General features: G+C 39.1%; 1 protein-coding gene across 11 annotated transcripts in view; it reads left to right on the forward strand.

Annotated features, from left to right (window-relative positions):
* Window positions 1-22,368, forward strand: part of TCF4 (transcription factor 4) — a 347,099-nt gene that overhangs the window by 104,137 nt on the left and 220,594 nt on the right. For all 11 annotated transcript variants that reach the window (XM_080820860.1, XM_080820864.1, XM_080820866.1 and 8 more), the window contains 2 exons: window positions 13,252-13,313; window positions 16,565-16,661. In XM_080820860.1, coding sequence (XP_080676986.1) covers window positions 13,252-13,313; window positions 16,565-16,661 — 159 coding nt within the window. The remainder of the gene's footprint in view (window positions 1-13,251; window positions 13,314-16,564; window positions 16,662-22,368) is intronic.

Here is a 22,368-nt window from a genome sequence, read left to right on the forward strand (position 1 = left end):
CATTTTAACCTCTTTTGCATTGTCTATATATTGCTCTGATTTCATTCTGCCTTTATGAGGCTTGCAGTGTTCCTTTCTTTGGCTCTCTTGTTTGTAACTGCAGATTTTGCGGATTCTTTTGTGTACCACTTGCCTCCCAGAATTTGGCCCAGGAGTTCTGAGTAGCTGAACGATTTATCGAGGACAGATCAGCCGAAATGTGGCTCAACTTTAGTAAAGCAGAAGGAATGACATAAGGTTAGGTGACTGATGTGTGAGTTTTTGAATTTGATTTGGTTTTACATGGAAAGGTTGAAGCAATGATCCATGCATTCTAATAAAAATCATCAGTACAAATCAAATAAAATCTGGCTTAGTGGCTATTTTCCCACTGTATCACTCATGGCTAGCCTGGGCTGTTACAGACCACGTTTGGCAGGCACTGTTTTTTTCCTACAACAAAATCTTAAAGTAGCATCGCAATCTTTGCTATGTTAGGAAGGCATCTTTGCTAATCAAACTTTCTGCTAATCTCATCAGATAAATCATTATTTTCTACTGACAGCTCTGGCTTCCCCGGACCCCTTCCCTGCTTCTTGTTTCTTTCAAGATGCCTGGTTATTGTCATTCTTCAGGCCTTTATTTCTATCTCCTTTCAAACTAAGAACATTTCTTCCATTCCTGAGGAAGAGTTACAGCTTTTCACCCTCCCACTTAGTGAATTTGTAAGACCAGGACATCGCAGCAGCTCATCGATTTCTGACCGGTGCTCCTTGGCTATGCTATGGGCAGGAGGCAGGCTGCATCCAACTTGCAGACCTACTAAAAGAAAGCGATATTTATTGCTTTCTTATTTATTTGATGCCACTAAGCTTGAGAAAAAGACGCGCTGATGCTTTCAAATGCATTTCCATTACTGCCCCCAAAAGCTGGATGAGAAAATTCGTGCAGATGAACTTGACGGCTTCTGTTAGGAGAGTGTCTTAAAGCACTTGAAAGTGAAAGTAAGAGGAGCAACGTCTTTGGGGAAAGCAAGAGTCCATTTTTTGTCATTGCAGAACTGCCGTCACAGTGCCAAATTTGTGTTGTGTTGGTGAAATGGTCTTGTGTAGGACGCCGGGCGGTTCCGAGGGGAGACTGGCAATGATGTTTTCGCTGCTGACATGATTGAATAGTGCGCATTCCGAGATACGAAAACTCAGTCTTTATCATGCTATCCAACCTTCCTATTCAGCAAGTGTTCTGTTTACCTGCTGGTCAGGCCTCTGTTCTATAGGCCAATCTTTTTCTTTTGATTTTTGTTTTTCTGCTTTTGAAAGATAGTGTTGCTGTGCTCATACTCAAGTATGCAACTCCTTTGGACCCCAATTTCATATTTTCTGTGATTCTAGATAAATCACTTAAAAATGACATGAACATAAAAAAAACACTTCGGAAAGCAGGAAGCAGGATACAAAAGCATGGTTACATTATGGGGAGCTGAAGTAAAACCCTTAAGTCACCAGGCAGACTTTTCTACTCTGATCAAAAACAAGGTGATGTCCTTTGAACAAGTTGCAACATCTGGGAACCGTTTTAAACACGATGGTTACACCAAGAAACTATTAGCAAGTTTGTGTGTGTTGTATTTGTGTGTCTATGCTGATTTTTGTATTTGTGTGTCTATGCTGATTTGACACACACGCGCGCACGCGCGCACACACACACACACACACAATTTATAAGCCCGATAAGAAACACTTTTGCCTGTGTCTGCCCGGCGTTGGACTGAGGAGGAATTGTCAGGACAATTTTCTAAGCATTTATAAGTTGGAGGTGAAATCCACCAGCACTGTTCAGTTTATAAAATGGCATGGGCTTTTTGCCCCAAGGTTAAAGAGAGTATTTTCACCTTGTTTTGATAACAGTAAGTTAACTCCCTCAATATTGTATGATATGCATATGTTCTGTCAAATGGCCAAGTTCCTCTTACAATCTTTTCTGTCCTCAAGCTTTTCTCTTCACTTTTTGTTCATTTGTATACCTGATTGTAAATGTGAGAATATGTGCTTTTTAAAGTGTCAGTTTACTTCCCACTTTTAAAACTTTAAGATCTGTTTCCCACTTTTTTTTTTTTTTTTTTTTTTTGGTGCCAGCCTATGAAAACCACTCTAGATTTTTTTCCGTCTGTCGTAATTGTACTTGTCTATCCATTCAATTTTAATTGGGAAGTGCCCCCGCTATGGTGGGTCTCCTTTCTACATAGTGGTGTATGTAACGTGCTGGAAAGAGGCAGTGAACCAAGTAGCTGTTCCGGACAGCATCCGCTCCAGAATGAACGATTTAACTTGGTTTTATGCATGACATTGGTTCAAAGGTAGGGTGCTCAATCTTGGCTTCATTTTGGCTGAATTCCTTCAAAACTAGTCATCTGTCTTCATTTTTTCTAGTCTCTGGCTTCTCCACCCCACCTCGGTCACAAGACTACCACTAATAATTATACCCACTGAGATGTCGCTAGAACCTAAATAAACATTTGAGGAATATTTCCTAACCATTCATGCAGATAGAACAGACATTTTTGTCAAGTTTTACATTTATTACTCTTAGTTTCCGTAATTTTAAAAATCTGTTGATCATAGACCAGAGGATCCATAAGGCTACCTAGGAATCTGTTATGGGTTATCGCTAGCACAAAGATGGGGAGAGTGTGTACTGAGGGAGTTTTCACTTCTTATTTTATACACTTTCATATTTTAATTCTTTCAATAAGTGCATAATTGAAAATTGGTTGTAATGGTCTTAAAGTATTTCCCTATGGATTATGTATTAGTTGCACAGGGAAAAGTGGTAATTGTACAGTGATGAATTCCCACAACACCTTGACCAGGTGAGGAAGTGAGCATAACAAACCAAGGGGACAGATAACGCTGTCATCGCGTGGCTCTGGACGTGATATCCCTGGAAAGACACAAGGCCACGTTTGAATTAGTCTGTTCACCGTAAATCATGAGTAAGCATCAGATGAACCCAAATTGAGAGACATTTACAGTCTGACTGATACTCAAGCACACACGACGACTTAGATAATCTGGCCTGTACCCTTCAAAAATGCCAAAGTCACACAAAGAAAGACTGAGGAACCGATTCGGATTCAAATAGATGAAAGAGAAGTAGCTGATGGTTAAATGCAGTGGCTAATCCTGGATTTTGTGTGTTGGTTGTTTTTTTGGTTTTTGTTCTTGGTTAAGTGTGTTTCATTTACTCAAGATCAGTTGTCGTTTATGGAATGACTTGAAGGTCTTCTTGGGTGGTGGCAACACTGTGGCCACCACAAAACGGGGAAGAGGTGACAAATGGGAACATGGAATGTGGAGTACAAAGTACTCTCTCTCTTATCAATGGTCAGTTCCCTGGTTTTGATAACTGTTACTACTTTTGTTCTCAGGAAATGCACATGGAAGTACTAATGTGGTAAAAGGACCTGGGTGATAGGAAATGACATAGTTTTAAGTGCATTTCAGTGCATTGGAATGGAAACCATTTTATTTTATTGTTGTTTTTTTAAATTTATTATTTGACAGAGAGAGACACAGCGAAAGAAGGAACACAAGCAGGGGGAGTAGGAGAGGGAGAAGCAGGCTTCCCGCTGAGCGGGGAGCCCCATGCGGGCCCCATGCAGGGATCCTGACCTGAGCCGAAGGCTCAGTAGGTTTACTGAGCCACCCAGAAGCCCCAGTGAAAACATTTTAAAATAAAAAAGTAGATCGGTATAGGAAAAATTTGAAAATATCTTTTGCCTTGACCTCAACCCTTGGTTTCCTTCCTTGACGAGGGGGCCAGGTTGGACCAGGATATCTTTGTTTATTGTTTTTTGTTTTTGTCTGTTTGTTCGGAGTTCCTGGAAGATTTTGGTGGTCAGCCACATTTGGGAATTATAACACTTCATTATATGTTACCCTTTCGGAAAGCGTTGCCAGAATCACATTGAGAGTGATCAGGTACCAGTCCGTACGTAGCAGAAGCTCCCTCAGAATTGGAGTGAAAGGGTGAAAATTGATTTTGTGTAGTTTGGGGATGTGAACATGGTGTAATGTTGAGTTCTCTGTGACTTTCAGCCTGGTCAGAGCGGTCTTCAGTTGACCAGGTGACTTACTGTTCTTTAAATGCTACAGAAATGGAATGTCCTTCTTCAAATCCCATTGCCTCACAATTCCCATTATCAAAGTTGTACTGTAAATTTAGGCAAAATGCATCCTGTTGAGCCCATTAAGTAAAATAAAGAGATTTTCCCCCTGATCCAAGCTATTACAATTTCACATTTGCAAAGTATTCCAAATTCATTTTTAATGGACTGCTTCCCTTCAAATACATGTGGAGATAGATTTATAAAACTGTAAACAGTTTATGTATTTTTACAGATTTCCATTGTATGTGTTTGATACTGATTTACCTCTTTTTAATTGCAACAGAGATAAAGAATTAGTAGTTTAAAACAGTAGGAACTACATGTTCTGCTGTGATCAAGGAATTAGATAATCTGGCTTGTTTGCTTAAGGGGTCTGTATCTTGAGACTTTTATAGGGCAGTATTAAAGCTCTGAGCCTTCTTATTATGCCAATACCCAGAAGATTGCTTTAATGAGAAGTAAAGGGCCTTTTTCCAATTACAAGGGAATAACTGTATTAAGTTCCTGTGTTATGTCAACCTGCTTTGATTTGATTACCGCGAAAGAAATGGATTTATCTGTCAGTGTTACTTAATTAAGCCTTCTCATTGATGTTTTGCAGAGTAATATAGTGTGGTTTGCACATTTGAGCCTAAATACAAAGAAAATTGGCCTAAAACTAAGGCATGACCCCTGAAGATAACATGTAAGATTGATTGCTTGTCACAGCCAGGTCAGAGGCTGCAGTGTTAAGCACAGGTAGAAGACTGGGATGTTGAAAGGATGAAATGAAAATCAGTTAATGGGAGTGATTATTATAAGCAAGAGCGATTGTGCTAGAAAACTGAATTTTAGGGAAGATTTTTGAATATTTAAAGCTATTTGGCTTCACGAGTATCAACGAAACATCTGTAAATAGGGAGTGGAATGAAATAAGACTGGGAGTGACAGGGGAAGTGGACTTGGTTCCAGTGTGAAAGGAAATGGAAGAAGGAAAAAGCACAAGGAATGGATGCCATTTGGGAGAAGTGGACCATTGTGGTGATGCAGAGCAATTACAGCCTACAAATATTTCAATTAAGCCAGCGGTCCTTTCCCAGAGCCACCCGAATGGCACCCTAGGGAGAAAAGAGGTATTGGGGGGGAAGGGAAGAAAGGATAAAACTGTTATATGTTTTATCTTGGCTTTTCCCCCCTGCATTGAAATACATTTAGTAAATCATTTATCAAGTAGGCATTTAAAAAAATAAATCTGTGTATCTTAAATCTTTGCCACGTAATAATTACATGTATGATTTGAAAAATGCATGCATAATTACATGTACATAAGAATTATATAGTCTGTTCTATTAGGAAATGAAGCATATTTTAAGTTATTTTTTGTTGTTTATTATCTCCTAAAGTATGTGTCTTTTATTTCTCACACTTTGTGATGTGTATTTGTAAGTACAACTTTAAAGGTACCAAGCACCTAGTTAAAAACTTCCTCAAATATGTTCACTTTTCATTTAGGTATTTTGAGGCTGATCTCTGTAATATTGGAGTTAGATGGTATGTTGGATTATTTTTGAAGTCTTTAGATATGGCAGCCTATTTCTGATCGTTATTCTCACCGGGTTGGAAATCAGTTAAGAACATTATTTTAGTAAGATTGATTTTTATTGAGGGCTTTTAAGATTGGTTAGATTTCAAAAAGTCAAAGGAGGCAAATACAATTCATATTGTATTCTTGCCTCAAGTTATTCATGGCTCTTGCTAAGAATGATACCTTGGGGGTGCCTGGGTGACCCAGTTGGTTAAGCATCCGACTCTTGGTTTCGGCTCAGGTCATGATCACAGGGTCCCGAGGTCAAGACTTGTATAGAACTCTGTGCTCAGCATGGAGTCTGCTTAAGACTTTCTCTCCTTCTCCTTCTTCCACTCCCCTCTGTGCACTCGTTTTCTCTCTCCCTAAAAATAAATAAATCTTAAAAAAAAAAAAAAAAGAATGATGAGATCTTGGAAGGATTAACTTCTCTTTAAGAGGAAGACTCTGGTTAGTTTCAAACATTTGAAAAGGAAGGTTGCTAAATAATAGTGTTTCACATTAAGAGTATTCAAGTTAGAATATTACCCAAATTAGATGATCTTTGATAGTTCCAAAAGATATGGATTGATCTAAAGACTTCAAGGTTACTTTTTTGTCAATTTCATACTATAACCATTTACTCAGCTTGAGTTCTCAAGAACGTTTCTGAGGTTCAGAATAACAAACACCAGCACATTTACAATGCAATAGTTATGCATTTCATTTTGTTACTTTCATATGATCTGACTTTCGTGTTATATGAAACTGTGTTTCCCCTTTTATAGCACCGCAAAATGCCATTAACCCCATATTTTAAATATCTGAGATTATTTCGTTTTCATTTTTGAAAACGTTTGTTTTGAACTTGAGGAAAATAATATTCTCTAAAGAGTGTACTACGGGACATATTAATAGTAGAAGTTTAAGTTGGAGGTTAATAAAGCCTAAAATACTGGAATGATTCTTCTCTGAACAAATTTTCCTACTACCCAGTATTTCCACATTTTACCTTTCTTTATGCATTTTACCTTCTTATGCACACACACAAATATATATTTATATAGAGAACTACATGATCATCTTGTACTAGACTTTTTGGGTTTTCAGATTTATTTGGTAAGGAAATCCATTAGCGCTCAGAAAGCCAGCACTGATGGCAATGGTCTGGAAAGGGAACTCCCCCGTCTCTGTTCCTTGTTCCTGAAGTATCTTCAAATTTGTGTGAGACTCATCACCACTGCCCTCATCTTTTGCTCAGTCAGATTTGGAAAGTGCTGGAAGTTTCTTGTCGGTGCTCAGATCACTCATTATGAAGCATATCTTGTTTCTTATGGAAAAAGAAAGAAGCGATCATGGTTGTATGGACACTGTCCGTCAGTACTTGAAGCTTTTCACCTCTTCCTTCATCTGTACTGGTACTCAAATTTGACTTCAAATTACTCTACTTAGAGTTCTTATTATACTGGGTGCTAATGAAAATGTGCACATCCTTAACACGCTCTTTGCTGATGAAATATTTTGAACTCTAAATTCATCTGGCACTGACGGAGAGCATATGCCATCTCAGTTTGTGTGGAGGGCTCAGCCAAGGGTTCTTCCTGGACGAGGAAATTAGTAGGAGCCACAGATGTACCCAGTCTGTGAGTCTCCATGATGGTGTGGAGGATATTTAATGGTATCTGTTGTTGCAGAGCAAAGGATTTGAGACAGTGTAGACCTCAACATGTTTCAGGGTGATTATCTTTCCAGGAAGAACTTAGCCTCGATCTCCCAGTGCATTCCGAGTGTGTAGAGTTTTCATCAGGCAATCAGTCTATTTCTACAAGAGCAGGAATTTGTAGACTTTTAAAGCAGCTCAGATAAAACACTTTTCCATGTTTTCTGACTTCATGAAACTCTAGGGCCTTGGGTACTTGGCATGATCTGGGCTCTAAGTATGGGAAGGACCAATACACAACTCTAATTATCCCAAATCAATAGAGTTAGGTAACTCACACTTACTTCTTTTTTGTAATTTTCATATATTTATTTATTTAAATTCAATTTAGTTAACATAACACTGTTTATTTCAAATCAAGATTAAACCTTTATAACATTTGGCCTGTGTTCTTAGCTTGGGCCTCGGGTCAGCATGTATAACTTTTGAGAGCATATCATTTATACAGAACACAAATGTGTGTTGCGATGGTCACAGGTAAAGGGGATATTCTGAAAGTAAATAAAATCACTAAAGGAATTTAATATGTACTGGATTCTCTCTGTGATTTTGCTGTAGAGGTTCATGGAAAAGGTGGGATTTGTTTACTCTAAATGTATTAGCTATTTCTAAAATCCAGAAGAATATTTCAAAGTCTCTGGCTGTTTAGCAGAACTATGAGTCATAAAAATGTGAGACTCAGATTCCTTTGAATAAATCACAATTTTACAGATTTACATGGTTTGCTTGTCTTAGATTTTGGGTACTAATAAGTTATGCTCTCATGGGCGGGTGTTGGTTACCGAGAATTTGCTATGGAACAGATATTCTCCTAAGTGTTTAACAAATATTAACTAACTTCTTTACTTTAACAATAACCCCTTGAGGTTGGAAGTCCTGTGATCCCTCTTATCTTCTGTTGGACACCGACTTCGGATGGCTCCTGGGTTTTCACTTCTGTTTTCCTTGACCTAAGAGGCCATTACATTTTCTAGGTTGGCAGATGTCCGTAGGGCAAAAATGTCTTCCCTTCCTTCAATTTGATTTTGGCTTGATAATTCCTTATTATCCTCTCAGCTTATTAGTATTTTAAAGAAGATCTTTAAAAATTTACCCATCATTTTGTTGTTGTTGTTTTGGTTTGTCTGCTTGTTTTTATTTTTGTTTTTGTGGGAGAGTTGTCCAAATATATTAGACTTCCCTATTTCCAAGGGTACAGCTCAAACCCACTTATTTTATAGTTGACAAAAGTGAGTTCGGAGAGGCCGGTGACTAGCTCAGACCAAAGATCTGGTGAATGTAGAGCGGCCGGTGAAACCTGAGTCTCCATCCCAACTCCCAGGGCTGTGTTTTCTGACATTTGTCCACTTGTCTGATAGTTTCGATCTTGCGCATAAACAAAGCGGACATTTGAGTAATCAAATCATAAGTTGAATGAGTATAGATGGGAAATCATAGAAATTAAAAATTACCTCTGTGTCTTTTCTCAAAATGGAGTGTTTGGTCCTAGTTTGGCCCAAACTTTGCTTTTGTGTTTTGGATCAGAAATATCATATATTTTAGGGGGGTTTATGCAGAATTATTCTATTAGAATGAAATTTTGTGGATTGTCAGGTCACCTCCTAAACCAGCTGTCAATCCCATCCATGGAAGTTACTAAGTCTGTCCCCATTTAGGTGGGGTAAAATAAATTAGAAAAGGTTGAAACAATGGAACCCATTTTAGTCCTTTGGAAGAATAATTTCTCTCATCCACTTGCTTTTATCCTTTCCTTTCTGCTGCCCAGATTATTGTGTTTCTGCTGTTTATTCCCATCTTGGGTGGAGAGTGACAGTAGGACAAGGGAGAGGCAGGAACTAAATGTTCAGATAGACTCTACCCCAGGCAGTTTTTCATTTGTTACTATGTTGCCCTGATGGATTTCCTGAACTATTTGTGTGCTTTTATCTCATACTCACTGTGAATCTAATTTCACTCTTTGTTTTGCCCACTCAGTACCTTGTAGAATTTTGACCCCTTTCTAGCAAGTATCCCGTCTATCACAGTGTACATTTTGATAAGCTCATCATACCTCTGGCTTTACTGTCCCTCTATTTTTATTTTCCAGTCTTTCGATTTCTTCAAATATTTACTTTTGTATATTCATGTTGTGTATAATTCTATAACCTTTTGTGGACCCCAAAATGGGCATAAACTCCTAAATACTTTCACTCTGCCTGAGAAGACATTTGAGAGGTAACATTCAAGATGGTTATAGAAAGAAATGAAGTTCTTTCCAGGGAAGCATGGACAGTGTCGGAAAAGAGCACTCCTGGCTTTGCGGTTGTCAGCACCTGTGTTTGCTGGTTGCTTGAGAGACTTACTTGTTCCATCGAAGCCTCAGCGTTCTCATATATGAAACAGGGGTACTATGAGTGCATTGATGTACTTATTCTTAGTACAGTATCAGACACATACTTAAGCTCGCTAAACATTAGCTGCTGTTATTTTTTGATAGATGGAACAGTTTGGGCAGAGGGACTAGCAGGTACAAAGCCACGGAGGTATAGAAATGTGTGCAGTGTCTGCGTCCATCAGCAGGGAGGAAGGAATGGCCAAGGGTAGGCCACATGCAGTTTACTAAAAAGTGAGTCTGGGCAAGATGCAGAGGTATCTGGATACAGATGTGATGGGCATGTGTGCTGAATGCTGCTGAAACTGGCAACCTGGGTGGGAATTTGAAGATCTGGAGCGAGAGAGGCACGTGTTGGTGCCATGGGGGCACGGATCTGTCTTGTGTTCCTGGGAAGGCAGGATGGTGGTTCTCAAAGCATTGTGCACAGGCAGGAGACTTGGGGACCTTGTTTAAATCAGTTTTCAAGAGCAATCCAGACTCCGTTGGTCTGCAGTGGACCCCAAGATGCTGATTTTGAAATGAATATACAGGTGATCCCCATGTAGGGGGTCCTCCGATGCCCTCTGGGATGAACGGGAATAGTTGTTGAGAAAATGCTCACTAACTAACTGGCAGACCTGATGAAGCTCGGTGGGAGGGAAGATGGAAACAAATGACTTAAAAGCAACATGTTTACATTCATTATGAGTTACAAATCTCCACGCTCTCCCTCTGTGGCTTCTTGCTCTTAGATAAATGAGCACCCAGCTATACAGACTTTTTTTTTTTTTTTCAAAGAGAAAAGCATAATCAGAAATCATACAATTGTCCTATTGGGTTTGGGAGAGCTAGAGACTGGTCCTTATCTGGTAGATATAGCAGGAGACCAGGGGATGGAAGAGCCCGTTAAAAAGAGATCAGTGAAAGGGAGCAGAAAGGAACGTGGAGCCGCGTGAGGTCAGGAAATGAGAAAGATGGAAATGAGAAAGGATGGGGATGGGAAAAGAGCAGTCCGATCTGACTGGTTGGGAATCTATTTGTGAAGGAACCCAGCCAGTATTTAACCTGTTTCGAAAAAGCTAGACTTCCAGCATTTTTAATTAGTGGATTGCTCGCTTTTGAAATTGCCCAGTTGGGAATACTCAAGTTTTGATGTGTTTTATCTGGCTGCTAATTAGCAGGCTGCTTGGTTGACCATCATTTTCCCTTTATTCTGTGGACAGAAGATGTTTATGAAGGTCTCCTGAAACGGCCCAGCTCAAGTCTGGGTTAAAAGGCATAAGTCACTATGTATTTAGTAGGAGTCCATACTAAGCTATAAATTAAATTCTAGTACATCTTCTCTCCAACTCGCCTCTTCCTTTTTGCTCTTTAATGTGATTTTCCCTCTGCACTGGGCTTCTCAACCTGGACACAACTGACACTTGGGGACAGAGCATTTTTGGTGGGGGGAAGGGACTTTCTAACATTTGTAGAATGTTTAGCAGTATCCCCTCACCTCTACCCACTAGATGCCGGTGGCGCTGTCCCCCTTCCTGCCCCCTCCCCCCCATGTTGTAACAACCAAAAACGTCTCCAGACATTGCCAAATGCTTTCTGGGGTCAAAATCACCCCCATGTGAGAACAACTCCTATTTCCTCCTTGTTTCTGCCTGCTTTTTGTGTTTAAAAGTTTCCTTAAAAATTGGAAAAATAAAAGGGGTCCAAACAACGTGAAATCTTATGGAACAGAGGGATTCAACTCTGTTCCTTCATTTCGTTTTGGTCAAATGCAAGAGGAAAAAAACTCTCAAATTAATCCAGGCTGGCTGTTTCAGGTGAGAAGAAAGTCAAGACATGCCAGATTTTTGAAAATCCGCAGTGGTTGAGAGATTTTTGTCGTTTATACATTTTGTTGCTGAAAATATTTGGGTTTTGGTTAAGGATGAAGAGAACCGTGTAGGTTTGCCAAACTCCCCAATCTAGAGCGTTCTGAGTCACTTCTGGGAGTATTTCAGTTCGGCATACCCGGAGGCCAGGAGATGGGGTTACTAAACTGCAGATTTGGGGAAAGCCTTGCACCTGTCTCCAGACTGGATGCAGGACCCAGAGCTTTCTTGACATCCCTGGAAGCTCACAGTCACTGATTGTAGCCATCCACGGGAGACTTTTGTTTGCAGTTGCATTATCTTCTGAAGCACCCACAAAAGGAACAGAAATACTTGTTTTAAAAAAAGGGAAAGAATTCAAGTTTAGTAATAATAATTGTCTTCTGTTGCTGCTATCCTATCTCTTAAGAGATTCTAAAATGCCGTGTGTTCCACTGTACCCAAAAATAAATCAATTAATTATACTATGATTATTTCTTCTGATAATAAAATAGCAGTAATAAAAGGAACGACAGTGGTGCATTAGGAGAATAAACATATCACTGAAATGTTAGGAAACACAATAAATGGGATTATGTCTCCTAAACCGAAGTTTCACACCTCTTCCTCCAGTCCTGTCAGACGTTTGTGATGGCCGTCTGTTATCAACCACGATCAAAATAATAGAACAGTGAAACTTTTTATACTTATCAAGGACCTTTCATCAACAATCTCAAAGCCATTTCTAAATATAGAGAGACTGATCTTTAGAACACGTTTATGTTTTAAGCAATGGATACGATAACTTCACAGTAATAGTCTCCAGCCTGAGCACTTTGCCACTTGAAGCCCCAACACCTGGCATGGTCGGTGTTAGAACTTTGCTGGTCCAAAGTTTAGAAGAATTTCCACTTCCTGGTAGCTCATATAGGTCTCTTCGCTATCACTTATCAAGATAAAACATTGCTTTAACAACTTTAATGTTCACATCTCGATGCCCAGATTAAGGATTATAGCTGAGTGGTCAATTCTGTTACAATAATTAAAATACTGAGATAGTGTTGTCTTTACTTAAAACATTAAAAAAAAAAACCCCACATTGTAATATCCTTGCAGTGTACTGGTGGAAATAGATTACTGAATCTGCTTTTTGTCTTATGTATTTTGTTGCATGCCTGTTGTCTGGTGTAATAAGCCTTGACTAGAGAACAAGAAGTATCCACGAGCATATGAGCACAGATGCTGCTAATGTTGGCGAGAATATTTGCCTTAACTTACCTTTTCAAATATACATTTAAGATTGTATTAGTGTCGTTTTAAACTTATTTCGTACAAAAGATCTTAATAAAACTTTAAGTGCAGTTTCATGTCTATAAAAGTTGAGGCTATGAAACACTGAAGGATGGAAGTAATTTTTATGTTCATACCTCTGGTTCCTGAGGGTCCAGTTCATTTCTGCTGTGAATTTAAATGAGTTAATTTAAGTAGATGGGTCAGAAGCCACTATCATCGTGGTAGCCCCATGCCTGATTCTTAATTAAAGGCAACAGGAGATTAATTTGAAACATTAATTTAAAAGTGCATATACAAAAAGGAAGAATTATTGCAAGAAAGCCTAAAGAACTTTTCTCTTGTCCCTAGATGTAGAAGACAGAAGTAGCTCAGGGTCCTGGGGGAATGGAGGACATCCAAGCCCGTCCAGGGTAAGTATATCTAATCTTTTTTCCCACAACCAGACATCCCGCATATGTAAATTGACAAACTGAAGGTGAATTTCTCTCTCTCACACACACAAATGCACAGATATATATATGCATACTAAGTTTAATGAGGATCAGCTTGTGTTTGCAATTTTTTTTTTCTTTCTCTTATTGGAGGCTGTTATTGAATTTGACACCTGTTCCTCTTCTGCTAACCAGAAGAAAAATCCTTCATTAAATATTTGGCCTTACTTTGCCAGTTATTGATCCAGTATTACAGAAAGTTATTTGTTGTAGCTGGCACAACTTCGAAAAATATCCAAGTATCCCTGTAATGTATTGGTGTAGACTACAGAATAATTCTGAAGACAGGGTATGAAGTTCTATCTGATCAGTATAATCTTTATAATAAATTAGGGTTGATTTCATTTCATAAATGTCATATTAATACCTTTGGTCACCAGTTGGGCTCATTAATTTATTTGGTTTCAAATTTTTGTTACTCCTTTTCATGGTTTTCCTTCATGCTTTAGCTGTTAGTTTGGTTGTAATGGGAGGACCATGGAGTGGGGTGGGAGTGGGGTGGTTTGGCCATATGTATATTTGTGCGTACATGACCTTGGGCATGTCATTTCACTTCACTGGTCCTCATTTTTCTAATTTATAAAATGAAGAAGTAAAGCTAGAATATCTTTTATGGTCCTTCCCACTTGAAGTTATATGATTTTTATGTATAATTTGTTTTTAATGGAATCATTTCTAGGCCCTCTGAAATCCGTGTCAGCTTTTCTGATATACATATAAATACCCTAAATTAAAAATAGACTGAGAACACGTAGTCAAACAAACATGTGCCCCTGCCCCAGCCAGCTGTATAAATGAAGCATTCTGCAGGGAGGGAACACTTTATTGTAGGTATTCACATAGATTTGAGGTGGGGGTGTTTCTATTTTGGCAGAAGAGGCAAGGGAGGTAATCAAGCTGTCACAGTGAGGACATTTCAGCAAGCTACTGTTGTCCATTTCCACCTGTCCTTTGACCTAGTGGTTCTCACTGTGGTCTTCATAGTGCGGCAGGGTCTGTAAGCTTACCAGGAGCTTTGTTGAGCCACTGCACCAGCTGTTGGGGTTGATATCCTAATGCATGATATGGATGGGTTGAGGAAATCTTTCCTCCTCCTCACGTTACAGGCTGCACTTGCAGAAATAAATCCATTCCCCTTGACAGCAAGTGTAGGAGATGACAGAATCTCCCCCTATTGTTTAGCTCATTTACACTTAATGTCTTATGATTTCTCACTTTAACACTACTTTTAATTGTTCTTCTGAGAACGAGGTCCCTTAGGACTGTCCTTTCATCTCATTTTCAGTAATTGTCCTGCAGTTTTTTTTTCAGGGAATATTTTGGTGAATAATTTTGAGTCAATATTTTGTAATTTCTGTGTTCTCAATCCACGGAGTTTGCATGTGACTGATTTCTGTGGCTGACTTGTCCCGACAACCATGCTCAGTCCTGTCTTCTCGCATCTTAAAGTGGTGATACTATCCTCTACCTTGCAGCGCTGTTCTGCAGTTTAAATTCTGTAGTGTATATTCAAGTACACTGTCTAAGATGAGGACACTTAATAAATAAAAATCAGTGTTATATAATGCCTGGCATAGAATAAGCGAGTGCAAAACCCTTGCTAGGTATTAAAATACATAACATCTTTTTATACGCTGACATATTGGCAGCGTTAGATTATGGTATCATTCAAGTTAAGTTTTCTAAATGAGGAAAAGTGATTAAAAACAGGATTATTTGGAAACTTATGGGTTCCAGTTATTCTCTAGTGAAGTGACATGCGTTTTCATTTCTCATACAGCATCCGTCTTTTTTTGTGTGGGCAGATTCTGCCCTTTGACTAACATGCCAACTGATACCTCTGAGTAAATTTGACTTGGTCTTTATGGGCACTACAACCAGCTGAGCAGATCGACTTTTTTTTTTTTCTTCCTTTATGGTTACTTGATGCAACTTAGTCTGAAATTTGAACCCTATTTATAATATAGGTGATTTTAACTTTTCCTATATGTTATCAGACTCCTTCATTAATAAGTGGACAGTTTAAAAGCATTATTTTGGATGCTCATAACCTGGATGGCCCAGTCTGTTAAGTGTCTGCCTTCAGCTCGGGTCATGATCTCGGGGTCCTGGGATCGAGCCCGCATTGGGCTCCTGCTCAGCGGGGAGCCTGCTTCTCCCTTTCCCTGCTGCTCACCTGCTCATGCTCTCTCTCTCTGTCAAATAAATAAGTAAAATCTTTTTAAAAATAAAAACATTATTTTAATTTTAAATTCTGTTAAAATAATTAGATAATCATAATCACGACAGATTTCTGCCAAAAATTGATGTCTGCTTTAAAACTTTTCTTTTTTTTTGTGGCATGCTTTGTCCAAATCCAGAAGTACTAATTTATGCTAAAGTTTTGACGTTCCTTTGCAGTCATGTTGTAATAATTTTAATGTTCTTACATGTTAATTACTTATGGAATGATCCAGTTCCCTTACAACCACAATAACAACTATCACAAAACATTGAAATTTCAATACCGTAAAACCAAATGTTGTTCAAAAGGCTCTATCTTGATCGTCTAAAAGCAATTCATTATAGGCTATGGGTCCTTCTCACTGATGGCACAATCTTGCTTTTTTTTTTCTTTTTTAAAATAATGTGGGCTTCCCAGTACCTGGGTAGCTCAGTTGGTGAAGCATCTGCCTTCCGCTCAGGTCATGATCCTGGGGTCCTGGGATCGAGTCCTGAATGGGGCTTCCTGCTCAGCGGGGAGTCTGCTTCTCCCTCTCCCTGTGCTGCTCCCCCTGCTTGTGCTGCCTCTCTCTCTGTCAAATAAATAAATAAATTCTTTAAAAAAAAAAATACTGTGTGCATACCAAAATAGTAACTTCTAATATTTGCAGTACATTTTGTATGTGTCAGGTGTTTTATTTCAGTGAATCATGTCAACTGCTTCCTGCAGTTGATTCTACTATTATTATTTGTAAGATTTCACAGTGACCATGAGGAGAACTTGAACTCTGCAGACTCTAGAGCCCTCACTTACCGGACCTGAGAAGAGGCAGTACCCTTGTAATGCGGTTCCACAGTGGGAATGTGGGCTTCCGGTTTCTTTGGCTCTCGGAGTTGTCAGTAGGGGGGGTATTTATGTGTTGATTTATTCATGCGAAATGAAAACTTACGATTTTTTTTATTTACAGAACTATGGAGATGGGACTCCCTATGACCACATGACCAGCAGGGACCTTGGGTCACATGACAATCTCTCTCCACCTTTTGTCAATTCCAGAATACAAAGTAAGACCAATTTTAAATTAACATGCGCTTTTCGAACGCTGATATTTGGCCGTAGGACACAGTGCAGACAGAGGATCTGTTTTTAGGGACTTGGATATTTACCCAGTTCACTCTAGTGATTTTAAATTGCAGGAAAGTACTGACAGTTTATTAGGCTTGGTGATCGCACGTAAAGGACTACGTTTTATAACCATGTGGAATTATAGGATTTCAGTGATATCGAATTGCCGTGGGAATTTTGTCTTCCTTATAAAGCTCTTATCTCAATTTCAGTGTTGCAATAGTTGTATTCTGATTTAAGGTTGATAAAGTGGTGAATATTTAAAATACGGGCTTGTCCGTTGGCAATGGTATATAGTCTGGGGTTATGGAAACCCCTTTAATAATAGGTTTAGATTGCTGAAATCAGAGTAGTGTATTGAAGTTGATTGTAAGTTCTGGTTGTGTATTTATCTTGGTGTGAGCTTTTTAGTGCTGGTGGTCTAGGCGGACTGTATCTTACTTCACTGGAATCAAGCTACGCTTGAGATAGTTTGCGCGTTTCCAGCATGTTCTTCATACTGGCTTCTTTCGTGGGTTTTCCTGTTTCGTTTACCCTGTAGGGATGTGTGTCTAACAGCAGTAACCTGAGCAATGAGCGATAGCAGGTTTCTTTAGTTTCGAGTGGAACAATGATCTTTGTTCTGGTAAATGTGTGTGTGTGTGTGTTTTTTTTTAAACAATATTAATAAATCTCTCAACTTGGTCAAATTCTATTGCAGATCCATCAATAAATGAAGTAAAAATTTCTTGGCAGGAGGCGTTGGACCATACTCCAGGAAAAACACACAGCCATAATTATATCACTCTGAAACCATAATTGCAAATGCTTCTAAAGAATGTCCCTATTTTTAAGCCTTGGAAGCTTACTTGTTATTTAATGTATAGATCGTCCTTGAATCTCAGTCATTTTTTCAAAGTCACCATCAAATCCAGGTGTTTAACACAAAGTAGACGAAGCAGAGGGATACTAGCAACTTATTCGAAGTGACGACATACGCTCGTGCCTTTAAATATCATCTCAACTTTGAGAACCATGAAGTTGTGTTTGATTATTGGTTCTTACACTTGTGTTCCTTTTTACTTTAAAACGATAAATTTCCTAGCTATGCCTTAATTTTGTAGCTAAAGCCAGGTTCCCGGTTTTTTATCAGTTGTCAAGAGGGAGGTGCAACAGTTTCATCCAGATACAGAAGACGAGATGTATTTGTCAACTTAGATTTCAAAGAACAACGTTGGACTCTTCCGTGACAATAGTGCTAATATTAAATTCCAACACCTTGCTTCTCCAGTCATCCTTGCTCAATTTCATAAAATAGAATAAAAGATTAACTTGAAAATAATCATCTTGGGAAGGAGTACTCCGATGGCATATTAAAGAACTCCCTTGCAAGATTCTAAACCTCCCCTCCGATGAGCGAAAGTAAAATAGAATGAATGAATTGCTACTCATATTTAGAAGTGTATGTTAGGTACGTGATAAGAAGTTTTCCCCGAGACCAACTTGATAAATTAGTATCACATAATACGCCAGGCAATACAAAGATATTAAATATTTGTTCTTGTTCATCTGTCCTTATGGGCAACTGTTTTACCAGCCAAATTCGTTTTTCCATCCAAGTAGTATTTAAAATATACGTGGGCTGCGAGCCTGGAGCCGGAGCAGAGAGAGCTGACTCTTTTCACTTAGTTGTTGTTTAAGCTGAAAGTCCATGTCAGCTGTGTTCTTTTATCCCGTCTGCCCTCCTTCCCATTAAACTCTTAAATATGGAGGCCAAGACAGTCTCCTGCATTGTGATAGGAAATGCTACTATGTCCGGGAGGCTCCCACCCACTGTTCCCCATGAAAGGACTTCTCTGTTAGATAAGCTGTCTGGTCTGAAACATGGCTCTTTATTGTTTACAAACTGCTACATTTTCCACCTCAAGCAGATTTTTGCACAGAATAGATTTGTGCTGGGGCTAAATGGTTTATCTGACATTAACGGCGCAGTGTCAGACCGGGGTCAGGGAAGTCGCCCTCGGAGCGAGAGGGCATGGCGCAGTCTGCAAAAAAGGGAAAAAGACATTTAAACAACTATGAAATACCTTGCATTTTTAGTTTGGAAAAGAATTTAAAAATATTTTTAGAGGACTGCCCACGAGGCCGCATTAACTCTTGCCACCCCTGTCATGTCTCACATCCCAGGCGCCTTCTGGATCTGGCTGGACTATCTCAGGGCTAGATTAGGGGAACAAAGATTCTCATTGATTTTTGCCCAAGCTGCTGTTTATTTAAAATAAAACCACGTTTGAGACGGGCCATGTTTGGTGTTTATGCTGTGCTTTTCTAAAGAGAAGATAGGTTGTCTTCCAGAAATTAAAGACAACCAATTTACAAATGGAGAGGAAGATAAAATAAAATCTATAAATGTAGCCGACAGTTTGAACTCATGGAATACATGGTCCGCTCTACTCTGAGCTGCTCTTTGTGTCCAAATCCGTATTCGGTGGGCTCGAAGTTTTCATTCTACCAAAAAAGAAGGCATTAGATGTCACTGGAAGTTTTTGACAACAGTCAATACCCGCTTTCAGAATCTTTAGTTTTCATTTAAATTACAAAGGATTTCTTTACATGTCAAAGATTTAATTCTGCTGTGATGTCACATTAGGGTAAAAGCTATAGCATAAGAAATAAATCAGCCACTTTATTGGACCAGATTCTCTGTTGTCAAATCAATCAAGCCTGTGACTGAATTAGGCGTCTGCTACAGAAACAAGTGACACTAATTTTACGGGAAAGAGTTATTAACTGCAGATGACCTGATTTTTTTTTTTTTAAGTAAACTGTTCATTTAGTGGGGTTTTATTTTATTGCAAGGACAGAAAAAAGTAATGAACTGCTCTCTCCTTTTGGGAGTGCATTATTATGATATATTTTGTTCTTAATGGCGGTACACTATTTTGGAAATGATGCAGGCATTGCTAACATTTGCTCATAAACCCTTATGTAACAAAAGCCCTTTATTACAACTGTGAACTTTCTGATGTCACAGGAATGGTTTTGCGTCAATGTTCCAGTTTTTGTGATAGAATACTTAAGTTTGGCACCAGAATGCCAAAACTCAACTTATTTGTATATCTCAAGTTTTTGCAGAATGGTATATATAGATAATAGAGTATCTCCATTAATTTATTCTTTAAGCCTGCATATCCGAATGTAGTATCCTATTGGATAGTTTGTGAATCCCTAAACTAAAAAATGAACAAATGAATACAGACGCGCCTGCCTGCGTGCGTGGGTGCGTGCGTGAGTGCGTGTGCAGGTGCGTGTGCGGGTGCGTGTGTGTGCACACACATGCCTTTTCCACTAGAATTAATGACCCCTCTCCGTCAATAAGGCTGCACCACTTTTTCCATTACTGTCCGTACTTATAGTTGCCATACCGAGTTTTGGAAGTTGAGATTGTGTAAATCCTCTAAAGGAAAACATAACTAACATAAACAAAAAAGCCAGCCCCTAATTTAAAATAAAAATCAGTGTGCATGACTTTTTTCCCCTCTCCTGTGGGGGAGTCTTGGGGAACTGAGAGACTACATTAGTGAGTCATCTAGCTGACTGCCTACCCTGACCAATTCGTGTATTTACTCTCTTTTTAAAATGTTTTTCATTTTTTTATTGAGGTATAATTGACAGATGACATTATATTAGTTTCAGGTGTACAGCAAAGTGATCCAATATTTGTGTATTCTACTCTTTTACCTGACATTTCCTGAATCCTCAACCACTGCTTTCATTGGGCAGAGACAAGCAAGCCAGTTTGCATTTTTGCTTCTTTGAAATGCCATGTCCCATTTCGCATCTGGAAAAAACAAATCGCTTTTTCTTTGTGACGACGGATGGTTATTAATGATAAAAACATACACTTGATCTGCTGGAAACTTGTTCGCTGCAGTTTTTAAACAGTTTGACTAAACCTTTATAGGTGGTCAGTGAGTAGCTTTCAGAATATGCTGATGGGACAGAGGGGCCGTGGGTCTGAGTCTTGTGTTTTTAAGAGGGTTATGTGCTATGGAATAGTTTGAAAATACTGACAAGAGCTATATGCAAAGAGTATGGACTTTTTAACATTCCTGCCCCTGCTTGATTTCTTGGAACCATTAAACTTCTGCAGGTAATTGTCCAAATGTTTTTTACAATGGGAAACAATATATTTTCTAGCTAAAACTTTTTGATCTGAGGAAGGACCTAAGCATGCATTTTCCTTCTATTGTTCCAGAGCCTTAATTGAAAACCAGATCGTTTGAGTGAGCAACTTGCCCAGTAAGATGACAGACAAGCATCGGTAACTGAAGGATGTGAAAAGTGATCCTTTTGTGCAGTTGGGTGCGGTGTAGTTCAGCATCAGCTGCTGGGTTCCTAAGTGTCCCGTCGTGAATGGGTCGGTTTCCTGGTTGTGGTGTTTGGTTCTAGTCCCACTAACGGGTCCTCCACCAGGGCCCTAAATCATTTTCCACCATAGAGTAACTGGATTCTCAACTAGCTCAGCGGAACATTTTACTGCAGGATTAGATCGGGGTTTCAGGCAGGACTGAAGAAAGCTGCTGGCTTATAGGATGACCTTTGAATCTCATCTGGGTTAGCGGTTGATATTTTGATTTGGTTACTGTGGTCATATTGTGACAGCTGCTAGCTCATTATAATTCGGTTCCACTGCTCCGTTGGCCTAGCGGGAATATTTAGGTTTGTATTACTTCAAAGTGTTTATGACTACCCTGAGTTTAGCCCGGCATAAAGGTGAAGTGTTGTGAGTGTTTTCAAATCCCAGTGGCTGAGGCCAGTGGCACGGTCTTCTTGTAAAATGGCGAATGTGAGTAGATGCTAATACAGGGAGTTTTTCTTTTCATTGTTAAACTGGAAATAAACCTAAACGAACAGACTCTTACTAGGAAGACTGTTTTGAAAACCTTAACGTACAATAACCTCAAAGAGACATAGTTTTTTTTTCGAAGCATGGGTAAGATTTAACTTGACCTCTTTGTCAGATGTTTTCTTTCCACACAGGAATTTAAATATTTGGGGTGGGGGGGAAGAACACAAACAAAAACAAAACCTGTATGACGATGCCAAGTGTTTGATTTTTTTTCTAAAGTGCCAGAGGTCAGATAGTATTTTAGTTAACTTCATGAAAATGCAGTTATGACTAAGGATGTCAGCTCTAGACACTTTCGTTCACTTTTAGATTGTTCTGAAGTTCTATAGAGCAGGGAGCTTGCAGCTTCATTGGTTAGGGATGTCTGTGTGTTCTCAGTGTCCTCTTTTTTTAATGACTTTTTTTTTTTTTTTTTTTTTTGCTTGAGGTTATCTTGATATCATCTGTTATCTGTTGAACTGATAACGTGGTAGCAAGCGAATGCTGAGAGAAGACACATGTAATTGTGGTGTTATTTGTTGTTTGCTTTCTTTGTTCAGGAGTTTTGTTGCTTGAAGATGTTAACTTAAAATGTCTTCCCAAAGTATGAACAAATAAGACTATTTGAAGTGTCTTCCCAAGTGATACTGTTAATCCTGATCTTGAGCTGCATCTGGGAGCCAGAGAACTGGCTTTTCTGCTCTCTGCTTTGCTGCAACCCGTGGGTGGCTCCTCAGGTCAGGTTTTCTCACATCTCTAGATTGAGGGTGGAACGG

This window comes from Martes martes (assembly GCF_963455335.1).
Source record: "Martes martes genome assembly, chromosome: 13".
Taxonomy (NCBI): domain Eukaryota; kingdom Metazoa; phylum Chordata; class Mammalia; order Carnivora; family Mustelidae; genus Martes; species Martes martes.